Source organism: Sturnus vulgaris, chromosome 1 (assembly GCF_052056855.1).
Source record: "Sturnus vulgaris isolate bStuVul1 chromosome 1, bStuVul1.hap1, whole genome shotgun sequence".
NCBI lineage: Eukaryota > Metazoa > Chordata > Aves > Passeriformes > Sturnidae > Sturnus > Sturnus vulgaris.
The window spans coordinates 116,924,533-116,937,889 of record NC_142243.1 but is presented as its reverse complement, the minus strand read 5'-3'; the positions used below and the strand labels follow the sequence as shown (position 1 = coordinate 116,937,889).

The window sequence follows — 13,357 nt, the reverse complement described above, 5'->3', positions numbered from 1 at the left end:
AACTTCTTAAGGAAAAGCATAATCTCTGAAGAGTTTATCTGCTCCTTAATCTATAATTCTTACGTTAACTTTAGGATCTCAGTCTGAGAACTTAAGAGTCCTTGAAAAGTAAGTTTTCAGTTTTCCTTTAAGCATTTTCAGCTGAGTTTATTTGGAGATTGTCACTGAAATGAATGCTTCATATCATAAAACACCTGAAGGAAAATGAAAGACATCTTTAATTTCACAGGATGAAATTTCCGTTCTGAAACAGAGGTGTTTCTAATAAAACTATCTTTGGGAGTTGGATGATTTTTTATGTTGTTGCATCAAAGCTACAATGAAAATATCTTCTTGCATTAGTTTAATTCTTGTTCTTAAAAGATAGGAAGTATCAAAGGCCCCTGCACCCCTTTTGTGATGAAGACTGCCCCAGAGTCCAATGGTTCTGATAGTGCAAGCTGATGGAGCTGATTGTAGCCCGCCAGGAAAGGTACAGCTCTTCACACTCCCTCATCAACTGCACAGGAGGTTTCTCATACTCAAAACAGAGATACATCATTCCTAATGTCTAGGAGTGTTGTCATGAGCTGTACAAAAATCCAGCCAGAACAAAACACAGACCCCCCCCGGCAGCAAAGGTCACCAGGGACATGCCATCAGTGACAGCTGTGACAGACCTATACTATTAATGCCAAAGCTCGTTGGGCAGCATTTACTCAGATTTCCATGAGTTACCTGGGGGTTTGTGATCATGTCTGTGATGGTGTTTGCTGACAGCATTTTGAGACAACAGGCTTTCAACCAGTGACAATTTTTGGAGGAACTTTTTTTAAGAGTGAGACCTAGACTGTAATATTTGCTTCTAAAGGAGAGGACAGCGAATATGGACCTCAGCTTTATCTCCAGATATTTTAACTGCACTTGAAATATCTTCCACCCAGGCAAATTTCTTAATACTTGCAATGAAATGATGCAACACACCAAGAGGAGGACTAACGTTTCTGAGCCTGTTGCTCTGTACCATGTGTGCTGTCAAAGGGTCTTCTGGTCTTCTATGGAAACAACACAGTATCTGCCTGCCCACAGGTGGGTCTCTGTCCCTCACCTACCTCATGAAAGAGGGCTTTCACAGTTAATTTTTTGGGAAGCACTTTGCAATTACTATCCGCCAGATGCCTAAATATGGGCCATGATTAGTATAATAGAGTAACCAAAATGACCTTTACAGAACCATTTTTGCTGTAAAACCCTCTCCTCTCAGTGTGCTCCGCTTTAATGTTCTCATCTTCTTTCCATTTAATTGTCATCTCATACCTTTTGTTTCTTTTCATTGACCCTTCTGGACAACTGTTTTTGGGAAAGCCTTTTTATATATCTCTTTTTCCTTTCTCTCTCTAATAGATACCATCTTCTTTTAAAGAGCAGGCTCTCCCTCCCTCAGCTAAGTACTATCTTGGCAGGCAACTGGGGAGGAGGAGTCTTCTTTAAAAGGCTCTGAAATTGTGTTGTTAAAAAAATATATAAATAAAGCAACAAGCCTTTTAATAGGGCTTTGAACAATCATCCCTTTCATTCCCTTATGGCCTTTTGTGCTTCTGGCTTTTTTATTATTTAGTGTGCTTCAAAAAAAAATTCCAAATGTTTTATGTTAAGCCATTAAGAGTTTATTTGGGTTGAAAATAAATAAATAAATGTGAGGCTAGCAGTTGGGACTGTGAGCACATGCACAGTTGCCTGGCAGAGGCAACCTATAGGAGGCACATCAGAAGGCCAGAATAAGCTCCAGTAAAAGACCAGAACAAAAGCATCAGCAGCATTTGTTTCTAGTTAAGTACTTTTCTATGAGCCTGACTACTGGAGTGGTTTACCCAGCTTTTATCTGTTTCAAATTCACCTCAGTCCCCTCAACCCTCTCTACAGAATCACTCGAGACTGTAATTCATGGTAATTACATAGAACTGGAGGAAGCATGGGATTTTTAAAAATCTTTTTTTTTGTTTTATTTTTAAAACCACCTGATGGGAGCATGTGAGTGGTTGATCCAATGTTGGTCCTGGAGCTAAGAGATACCTAACTGTTTTATCCATTACCTGCCTGATTTTTTTTTTTGTATGTATATTTTGATTTATTTTTTTTATTGATGGGTAAATAGCCAGAAACAGCATTTTATTCCTTTTTTACTTTCTACCTCCTTCCATTTTTGTTTGCCAGCTTTGCCTGTCATCCCCAGAGAATTCTGTATCAGCTGATGACTACAGCTAGGTGTCCTTTCTGTGCATAATTAGTATCAATCTTTCTTCATCTCAGTTCTCTGGTGTAGTTATTTAGGAGAGAGAGAAGAGTCTAGGGCATTAAACACATTATCAGGCTCACAATTTAGTTCCCATGTGAGGGATTTGGCAAATCAATATCAAAACTTAAACTTTCTAACCCTCTTTCTCCATGAGATTGAAGTATATGGCAATTCTTGAAAAACAAACATATAGACTGCAGCTGGTCTTGTTAAATTAACAGATTGTAAGAGGTAGATAGGAGGAACTTCTAATCTGAGCCTGACTTTGCTGTCTCAGTTTTGAGACTCATGAATAAAACAACCTGATAACACTTGTGAAATTGAATGGAGTCAATGACAGTCCAGATCTCAAAAATTTAGGGAACAGGTGTCCATATCTAGAAAGGATTCAAAGGAAGGACAGTGCCTAAAGGGCACCCTTCAATGAGTGCCATTTTGTGTGTGGGACACAGAATCTCAGATTGCAAATGACAGAAAGAGCTTCTGGCATAACCTCAGGTGCATCAAAGAACAGAAATCTACAGCATTAAACAAGAGAACATGAAACTATCTCTCCAACACAGCCACATCTCCACTTTTTGCACTCTTGCAACAGTGTTGCTGATTTTTTAACAGAATCATAGAATATCCTGAGTTGGATGAGACTCACAAGGATCAAGAAAGCAAAAAAAAAAATGCTGTTGGAATTATATGAAGGAATATGATCTGAACACAATTTTAATTGCTAGATTCCTTTTACTCATGTAGTTTGGTGGAGTTCCCTATAAAAGTAAAGTGTACCTTTCAAAATTTTGTTACAGGATCAGGAACAGAGAAGAAAAAGTAATCAGATACTTGGACCTGAGAGGCTTAATGTTTTATAAACCTGGCTCTTGTGTACAGCCTTCTGTATGCTAGTTCTAACCTATTAAAAAATAGGTACTAAGGCTCAGAAAAAGCTCAAAAGGAAGACGTAAATAAGGTTTTCCCAGTCCATAAAACAAGGATTATAAACATTCTGATATCATAGTGATATATGAAAATAATCAATTTACTGCATTCTGCAGTATTTTAGTCGGCAGGGTATGTGTTCCTGAGATACAGAAAATTAAGTGGAAAATTGAGGTTATTGGGAAAGGGGAAGACTATATATATACTTTTCTATAGTACATTTTTAATTTTAATGAGATGAGAAGAACTTATACTGTAAACTTAAAATACAAAAAAACCCTCAAAGATCAGTAGAAATCTTCCTATTGGCGTTTTAAAGTCTAGACTAAAAATCAATAACAAATGGTATAGTATCTTCAGTTATTATGGACAAGTGAAGGTTCACTTGATATCTGTAAGTAGTTGCTTTTGGAGAATAGTACTGCTTGACGAGGCACAGCTCTAACCAAAAACTGGTTGATTGTTTAATACTGAGAAGCAATCATATTAGTTTTAAAAATCCTAAGTTACTTGGACCATTTTACTTGTAAGGCTATTCACCATTAGCATTTTAGAGACATTGTTTTCAAGTTTCCATGAATGAAATGTATCTAGGTATCTTAAGGGTATTTTTAGAGAACTTTTATAATTTAAAAGCTATACTTCTGTTGTCCAATTATTGGTCATGGACCATTCAACTATTGAAGAATATCAGCAGTTGAATGTGCTTCATGTGGTACCTGGAATGATACTTATTCCTGGAATATAGATTTGAAATAACCTATGTCACCTACAAATGTTTATAAAGGTGCAGATCAAGACCCCACGAGAGAAAATTCCGACTTGAGTTTATTTTACAACATAATGTCTCATATTTTCTTCTTACAAACCTACATTGCAGGTGTTTTATAGCACCTGTCTTTTAGATCTTTAAAGCATATTAAAAAAACGTTTACTAAAGGAAAGTAAAGGAAAAAATGAAGAATGGGAACGGATACCTTGGAGATAAGAAGTGAGTTTGGATGGTTTGGATTGTGTGGCAAAAATAGGATTCCAGTGCTTTTCTGTCAGTTACAGAATGGAATTACAGAGGGATTAATGAGAACAATTATTTATCTGTCCAAATCTGGAAAGAGTTGTTTGTGATTTATTGTAAGTATACGGAAAGGTGCTGGAGTGGCTTGGTGTGAGTAGAGGCCAGTGGTCAGTACTGGAAATCTGGGGTCTGCATGGTAATTCTCTCCCTATATGGGGCAGAAAATGACATTTCTGCTTCTCTGTCAAGGTGAGACTTTGTAGCTAGTGGGGTAAGAACTAACAAAGAATAGATGAATTTGAAATATTATTTAGACTATTTTGGTTTTTTTTTTCTGGTCATGAAGTAGAGTAGGTCACTGAGTTTGTGAGTTTCTGTGATGAGTCTGGAAGATTCTGAACTAACTTCTGCTACTTAACTGAGCTCCAGGGTTCCAAATCTAGATCCTGCACAAATTCCATATGCTCCTTTTAGATCCCTTCTGGAAGAAAATAAAGGTTATAATGAGGAAAGTCCTGTGCAAGGACTATAACAAATGCACCCAATAGACTAAGCAAGTCTGAAGTTCTGCTTCAACCTGATAAAGCATAACGCTAAGACAGAGAAAGAGTAACACCCGTCTCCTCCTCCTCCTCCTCCTCCTCCTCTGCACTCACAACTTGTTTACAAAAGTGCCTTGTAGTGACTGCTGGTGGTGTCACTCCGTCCCATGCCCCAGAGCTATCACCGGGCCTCATGGGAGATGTGACTACAGCATCGGACATGGGACTGTTTGTTCACTCACTTTCTGTGAAGAGAGTTTTGAACTGTGTTTTGAATAGACAGCATTTTCTTTGTGTGGTTGGTAAATAACACAGAGCAAAGTTAGTCAGCAAGTTGCATAGCTTCTGCATTCTGATTCTTTGGAGCCCTTTTGTACCAAGCTTGACAGGATGTTTTTAACAGAATGTGACCTCACTGGGATACCAGAGGTAAGGAAAAAAGTTACTGGGGCTGTTATGGAATATTTTGCACAGATCTGGCTGAAAGTACTGCTTTAAAATGCCTTTTGGAAAGAAGATGGTCTCATGGTGATCCAGTCAACACCTTGTTCAGTGAAAATCAATGTCTTTTAGCCCTTTGTAAGTTATAGGAAGTCTTAACAAGATTTTCAATTTCCCACATGTGGAAAAAGAGGCTGATTTGCAAACCTCAGAATGATAATGTACTTGCTCATTGAGCAAAGGCCCGGTTCTAGAGCATCAAAATGTTTTCTTCCTAACACAGCACAGAATAAGCAGATCCGATCCAGTTGTTCATCCAAGCCCTGGAAGCAGCAGCGTGAGCATCGGAGCGGTGGCAAACCCAGCAAGACCAGGCATCCCTGCGGACACCCATCCTCAGTCCCTGGGTGAAGGTAAGAGGAAAAGCAGCACAAAGCAGCATCATCCATCTCTCTGGGAAGCACCAGGGGTGGGTTTTCAGCCCGGCCAGCGGGGCTGAGGCCGTCGTGCTGGAGGCAGAGCGGAGGGGTGCGGTGCCCCGGGGTGCGGGGCGGGCTCCCCGTCCCGTCCCTCTGCTGGCCAGCGCCGGGCAGCGCCGGGGGACCGGCACCTCCGGGATGCTGGGGAGCATCCCACACCTGCTCCGGCCCTCCAGGGCTTCCCCGGACTGTGCCCCGGGCTACGAGCACTCACAGGATCAGTGGTGACAGCTTCGGCTGCAGGAAAGGAAGGGAGAGACATATCAGTGCTCCACAAGTCGGACAACATGATCTTTAAAAAAAAAAAAAAACCAACAAAAAAAGAGACAATATCACATTCAGATATTTATACAGCCTAAAATATGATAGATTCGTGCTAAATAGCTGAGTGATTTTTTAACATTCAGGATCTAGAAAGGTTTTATTACACAATGCATTATTATACAAAATAGTTTCACGAATGTTAGGGACCCTGTGGTTCTGAAACTGAATTAACAATATGTGATCCACTTTACTATCTATATCGACAGAACAACAAAGCTTCATTGTTTTTCTGGTCAGCAATTGTCAGGGTTTTTTTGGCTTTTTTCCAGACAGTATAGGTGACATAAAAACTTTAAGAGTTTACTTGGAGTCACTGGTGGAGCAGTGAGAGGAAATGAAATTCTCGTGATATGCAAAACTGGTATTCATACTTAAAGAATTTCATAACGAAGAGAACTAAAAACATGCTTTTAAAATTGGAAAGTTTTGGGTTTTGCTGATAACGAAAGTCTTCTTTGGTAAATGAGGATGGAAAAGTTTGCTCATTTACTTATGACTAACTAGAGTTGTTTTTTACTGTAAAGCACATAAAGAACATGAGCTTTGTTTTTTCTTGTGATCAGATAAAAAGTGAATGGTTTGAACTTCATTTAGTTGCACAAAAGATGTGGAGGGTGGATCAATCCTCCCAGTAAGACAGGATAATGACTTTAGTTAGACAGAGCGTTTACAGTGAGACTTTTATATTGCCAAGCCTGCTACTGTATTTCAATCCACTGGTGGTTATAAAAGCTGCAAGGTCTGCCCTAATTAAAGCAAATATCTGTACTGAAGAACCTTCTAGAGAGAAACATGTTCTGTGAAACAGAAGTATTTCAAATGGGGATGATTAAAGATGTTAAATTTATATTCACAACTTTGGTATTTGTGTTGCAGTAGTATTTCTGACCTTCGTCATAAGTTAGATGTTTGGAATTGTATAATAAAAACCAGGATTTTATAAAGCAAACATTTAATTATGACATGAGACATGAGATAGCAGTTAAATTAAAAAAAATAACAAATTTGTAATCATAAATGTATTAAAATAGAGTTTTCAGATTTAGTATCTACCTACAGCTGCATATATACTGTGAGGCGTTTTTTTAACAGATGATTTTTCATAGTGTTTCATTCATTACAGATAAACAGCCACCAATAGGTGTAAGCTTGATCTTTTTATGACCTTCTGTCAGGGATAAGTTAACAGGGTGGGATGCAATTTACCTCTTCCTTGAATTTGAAGAAAAGAATGTAAAAGTTCAATGAAAGTGGATTGTTTCATACTGATGAAACATAAAGTGGAGAAACCAGTAGAGGTCAGTGCAGAGTGTAGAAATGGAGAGAGTGCCAAGGCTTTGTGTATTTATGCTCTCTACTTTTGATCTTTAACTTTTTCTTTACAAGAGGGCAAAGGCTTACAGTGGCTTACAGACAATATTCCTATCTTCTTCAAAAGATAGAATAAACAAACTTGTGATAATATGATAATGTCACACTGCTTAAACAGATCAGTTTAAGCAACAAAACACATTTTGTTGCATACTATAGCTACAAGACAGATGCTGGAAACCTTATTTGGTGGAATCATTATTGAAACCAATATGTAATACTTATTTCATATATTTTAGTGATAACTATATCTAACTCATGGCTATGTAGCACCAAAAAAAATGGTAGAAGAAAATATAATTTTTAGGGAACAAGTTTTAAAATATTTGAAGTTAGATAACAACAGAAATTCTCTCATTTTTGGTAACATTTTTCGGTAATTATCATTATGTAGTGTTTTAAAAGTCTTTTCTTCATGTATATACATAGATATGCAGGGGTTGTGGGCAGCCAGAGTCTATATAAAGTTGAATTATCTTTTGTTTCTCTTTTTAAAGCCATTGTTTGCTCGTGGTTTCCTTTTGTGATTTAAAGCAAGGAAAAGAATCACTGCCTATAGTCTGTGCATGAAAAGATCCTTCAATATATACTAGCTGCAAAATCTCTTCTCTGAAAAGCTTCTGTTCAAGCTGTTTTCTATGGATCTAGAAAGAGCAACCTGCCTGTCCCCATTCTATTTCCTAGCACTTTAACTGAGTACTTCGAAAAGTAGTAGAATTGTGACTGTTGAATATCAAGGAATTACAAAAAGATTATCACCAGATAAAAGGGGTTATGTTCTACTTTGATTCTAATACCAATTTACATCTGCTGTCTATGATGTTAGGGAGAAATTTCCTGTACCTTTAAAAGAAAGTAGAGCCACACAAAGAGTAAATATTCTTGAAAATCCTCTTCACTTGTTCTGCTTACCTTTCATGTGCTTCTTTAAATTTATCATGGAGACATTGGAAAGAATCCAACACCTTTGAAAATCATACTTTCTTTTCATTTGCTTTAGCATGCTCTCAAAAGTGATGGGAAGCAGACAGAGGCTCTGCAACCCTTCCTCACAGGCACTTGTGCTGTGTGCCATGAGTGTGAAGGAAGCTCCAAGAGCTTTAAAAGGAGGATTACTGAAGGGAAGCTGCTATCAGCAGTATAAATTGAGGTGGGATGGAGAGAGGTGTTATAAACTGCTGTTGCATATCTGACCTGTGATATGCTTGTGCTGCAATCCTCTGTGTAACATTACACACAGATCTTCCACGGGTTTTCGTGTCAATGTCTCTTTTTATACATGTAGTATAAAGTGCTGGATTTGCTGAAGCCAATGGAGTGCTCCTGTTTAAATCAGTGGTGAGACCAGTAGCTCGACAGGCTTGTTTCACCACTGTTTTTCCCCTGGGGTAAAGGAAACAGAAATAGTCTCATTTCTTTCATTACACAGGATCCAATCTAACAGAGTGGCATATAACTGACGGTATATCAAATGAAAATTTCTAATATGAGTTCAAATTTTTGCCAAAACTTGGCACTCAATTCCTCTCAATTCAGTTCTTATTTAAAACTGAAGAAAAAACTTTAAATTCTGTTTTCACTCCTGGATTTGATTGTGTTTTGAGAAAATAGTCTTGAATCAAGAAGTCAAATCCACCTTCTTTCTCCACATAGGCTTCTATGGTCCACAGCATTTTGACAAATGATATTTTCTAATTGGCTTTGACATACTTCTCTCATTTTTTGTTGGTTAAAAAGGCTGTGAGAAGTTGTATTTAGCTGAGCCACAGTGGAAGTGCTCAATTGCAGTAACTGATTCTCTTCATTAGTTATTGTTGGGAGGGACCCCTTCTCAAATGCCTTCCCTGAAAAGTAGTGCAGAGGTTGAAATTAAGGTATTATTTATAATACTCAGTGCTCTGGTTTTAGACATTGGATGTCTGTTGAAGTCCACAAGTCCAAGTAGACTCTTGCTTAAATTAAGTTTGTTTGTTTGTTGAATTTCATCAAGGTCTGGTCTACTTTTCTTTTTTTTTTTTTTTTTTTTTTTTTTTGTAACATGTTGAATACAAAACCCCAAAATTCAGAGACCAAAATAAAATATTGCTGAAATTGTGTGAAAATGTGTAGTTTAGTCAAGTGTGAAGATATACTAGAAGTCTGGTGTTCTTATCTACATCCTGACCAAAGATAGAAGATTGCTGTTCATGCTGTTTGTGACCAAGAAACAGAACGTCTACCTTATCTTATCACTGAAGTTCCCAGTCTCTCATAGATCAGTGTTTGATATTTTCTTGATTGTGGTATTACATTCATACATACAGGTATGGTAACATCACGTTCTCTTTTTTTTTTCTTCTCTTCTGATGTCTTGGATTTTTTTTTTTCTGGTTTGTAGAAGTTCTTCCCTGCAAAGTAGTTATACATAGTTAAATTATCCTTCCACTATATAACTACATTTATGTTTGTTTAACTCAGGGATATGTTTCTTCATTTTTATTTCATTTGAGTGTAGGGGTGATGACCAGTATCTTTATGTTACCTGAAATGAAGGTATCTATCATTCAGCTATAAAGCTTTGTATTCTGTTGAGGCACATATCAAAAAAATGTGGGCTTGTGCCCAGCTGGGAATAGCACTGATTCCATCAGTGGTGATTGGTGACCGAGATAGCAGCGCTGGTGAAAATCTCCTCCTGTAAACAAGGAAACTGTGGCATTTGCACCAGCAATTGAATAAAGTCAGGCTCCTTGCTGCTAATTACATTATCAATCTGCGGATTGTGATATAAATAAATTAAGGCAAATAAATTGGAATGATAAATGTAGGAAAATAAACCCTAATTTCAAACATTTGATAGAGAGGGAAAAAATAGATTTTTTACCCATTTCGTGAAAAAATAGCCTAAGAAATTGGTATCATCTCAGGAAATGTAGACATGCATCTCAAGAAAATGTCAATATAGCATTTTCATTTTTGGTGGTTCTATCATTTTACTGAAACATATCTATGGAGGCACCTTTATTCCCAATATGCTTTAAGAATCAGAAATGGTGATTTTCCCTGATTATATTAGATTGGATCATGTAGCACGTAGTTTGGGTGTTTTTCACTTTATTCTGGATTTCTGTTGGGAGTTTGTTACCTGCCCTTTTCACTGTGTATCTCAAGCCACTACTAGGTTTTTGTTTTTCATTTCTTCATTTTCTCATTTTTCAAGAACAAACTTTAGACTTCAGTCTAGTCTTGATATTCTTTGACTTACACTGAAACCCATACAGAGCTGATACAAGTCTTGAGTGCCCTACATATTCTGGGAACAGAAAACAAAAGAGCAACCAACTTATGGGTTGTGGTGACCTACAGCTAAGGAACTGTATGACCTCAACATTAAATCTGAAGAATATGCAGATCTAAGACTTTCTAGAAATTCTGAAAATCACTCCCCTTTCCTAGAAAATTTCTGTTATTTCTCTTACACATGTGTATTTCTAAGAGTTTAGTACTCACATTGATAACTGTAAACAAAATATGTGAATTCAGCTTTTGTAATACATATTCATGTTTATGCTTACAAGCAAAACCACGTCAAAAGATATTTATGTTTTTAACAAGTCTCATCTAACACTGAATCCTATATTTTGCTCTACTGTACAGAATAACTCTTCTATCAACACTTGCAACACATCAAGGTCTTCTGCAGTAGATGTTTGTGATTAGTCAATATAGTGCAAGGATTTATTAAGAATAGACTTCACGGAATAGAAAATATTTAACAAGTACATTTCTTTTTTCTTAGTTTTCCATGGTTTACTTTTTCCTTTTTTATTTTGATGGCACATCACAGTTTCAATTTTATGAACTAGGTTTTCCCAACATTTTAAAATACAATAAATAGCAATGTTATTTGAATACATTGTTTTACTATTCTTTGGGGATTTCACATTGGTCCAGAAAAAGAAGTGTGTTCTGAAAACTTTTAATCTATTTTTTGACTTATTGTATTTTTATCAATACATTCATATTTTAGGTCTATATATGTATATGAATCTGTACAGAACATTATGAAATTTCTACAGGGAAAGGATACTTAGAAACTCATTAATATATTTTGTGATCTCAACAAGTTTATGTGGTCATTATTTTTTTTTCCCAGGAATTAACGTGTTAAACATAAGAAAACACTTCATTAAAATTAGATGAAATATGGAAAAAGTTCTGAAAAAATACTAACTGCAGCTTTAAACAGCATGAAACTGAAACACATTTCCCATGAACTTGACTCACAAAAATATTTTTTTCTATTTTTCTCGATAATAATTTTATTAGTAGTGCTCCTATAGAAGTGTTAATCATGTGATCGCATGTGTCACAGATATTCCATTTTGCTAGCAGATTTATGCTACTTCAGAGAAAACATATGAGTAAAAATTTTCTGGCAGCTTAATTTTGGTGGTAAAGATGACCACAGAGAATATGAATGTTTATACCTGATATGATTATATCATGTTCTTTTACAAAAAAATTATCTGGAGTAGCATGGATTTTAATTCTCAGCCAATGCAGTAGCATCTGCAACAAGATGACAGGGTTGACTGGATTCATGTTTAAGGGGAGCAAGAGATGTCATCTGCTTTGACTTAAGTAAGATTTTTAGCATAATCTCCCATGGTGTCCAAATATTGATACAATTAGATGGATGGACAAGTACATGAGTAGAAAACACATGGATCATTGAATTCCAGGGGCTAATGGTTCATACTCCGTCTTTTTATCTGAGTTCCTTAGGGGACTGTCCAGAAGCCCACCCAGGTTCAGTAACTTCCTCAGTGGACAGTGGGTTAAACATTGTATGCTGACAGTGATGAAGGGAAAAAAAGCAGTCGGTTGTGTCAACAGCAGACAATCAGTAGATTAATAAAAGTTGTGATTTCCTTATACTTGGTACTAATAAGCCATACCTAGGACCATACATCCAGTTCCAGGTACCTCCATTCAAGGCAGAAGTTGATCAGGTGGAGCAAATTCGACAGGGAACTATCCAGATAGTTGGAGGCAGCAGCATATGTCCTGTGAAACTGCAAAGCAGGGCTTGTTTAATGTAGAAAAGAGATGCAGATTAAAAAAAAAATCATTTTTAGGCAGAGCAATCATGAGAATATAATAGTGTGGCAAGAAAGAATGAGTTCCTTGTAAGTGGGTAGTGCCTCCTGCCTCCTAAAGTGTAGCCGTGGAAAGGAGTTTTAACCCTTTAAGTGCAGCGGAAATAAGATGCACAGCAACATGGTCGTCTTTCATGATAGGAAAGAAAAAGACAAGTTTATTCAGAAACACACTTGGTTTTATAGCATGACTCACAATTCCAAGAGTAGAGAAAAGGTGATTGGTTCAGAGAGAAGACACCCCATTCCCAGGGCCTGGTCACGCACCACAACAGGTGTTCTATCTTTGTTATTAATTCCTTTTTATTTTGACCAAATTATCACCCTGGGAGAAATTCTCCCTAGCCTTGAGCTGGCCCAGCTTATCGGCTGGGAACAGAGGTGAAAAGCTCCAGCCTGGAATATTTTTCAGGCTGTAATTTTCTTACTTTCTCAATATGTATCCCACACTAAAGAAGTTCACCATTCATATGCATCAGGTGAGTTTGGGCTGCTAAGCAGCTCAAATGAAACACTAAACATTGCAAGAGATTTCCTTCAAGTTACACAGTGATAGTTAAGCAGTAGTTTATTAATGTGTAAAGGTGAAGTATTGTTTTTATGTAGACAGTAAAGAAAAATTTTTTAAAAAATTGGCATTCTAGGGTTTATCCAGATCTCTGAACTTCCTATGTCCACTGGGAGGATTCCTCCTGCAGAGTAGTTATTGCTGCTGTTCCTGGAATGTTGGAAATTTACAGAGTAGAGCTGTTTGGCTGTGTGGTGAATGCTCTTGCTAGGGAAGGGATGGCTATGGATTCTGAACTGTGCCTTGATTTGATTTGATTTGATGGTGCTTA

General features: G+C 37.1%; 1 protein-coding gene across 2 annotated transcripts in view; it reads left to right on the top strand.

Moving 5' to 3' along the window:
- The first annotated feature begins 4,933 nt into the window (after positions 1 to 4,933).
- The window catches only part of ST18 (ST18 C2H2C-type zinc finger transcription factor), a 169,970-nt gene continuing 161,546 nt past the window's right edge, over positions 4,934 to 13,357 (top strand). Inside the window, exons 1-2 of one of the 2 annotated variants that reach the window (XM_014881644.2) lie at positions 4,934 to 5,191; positions 5,487 to 5,616. In XM_014881644.2, coding sequence (XP_014737130.2) covers positions 5,153 to 5,191; positions 5,487 to 5,616 — 169 coding nt within the window. In that variant the 5' untranslated portion in view covers positions 4,934 to 5,152. Of the gene's footprint in view, positions 5,192 to 5,486; positions 5,617 to 13,357 lie in introns of those variants that run through there. The other variant, XM_088174900.1, reaches the window with a different exon arrangement.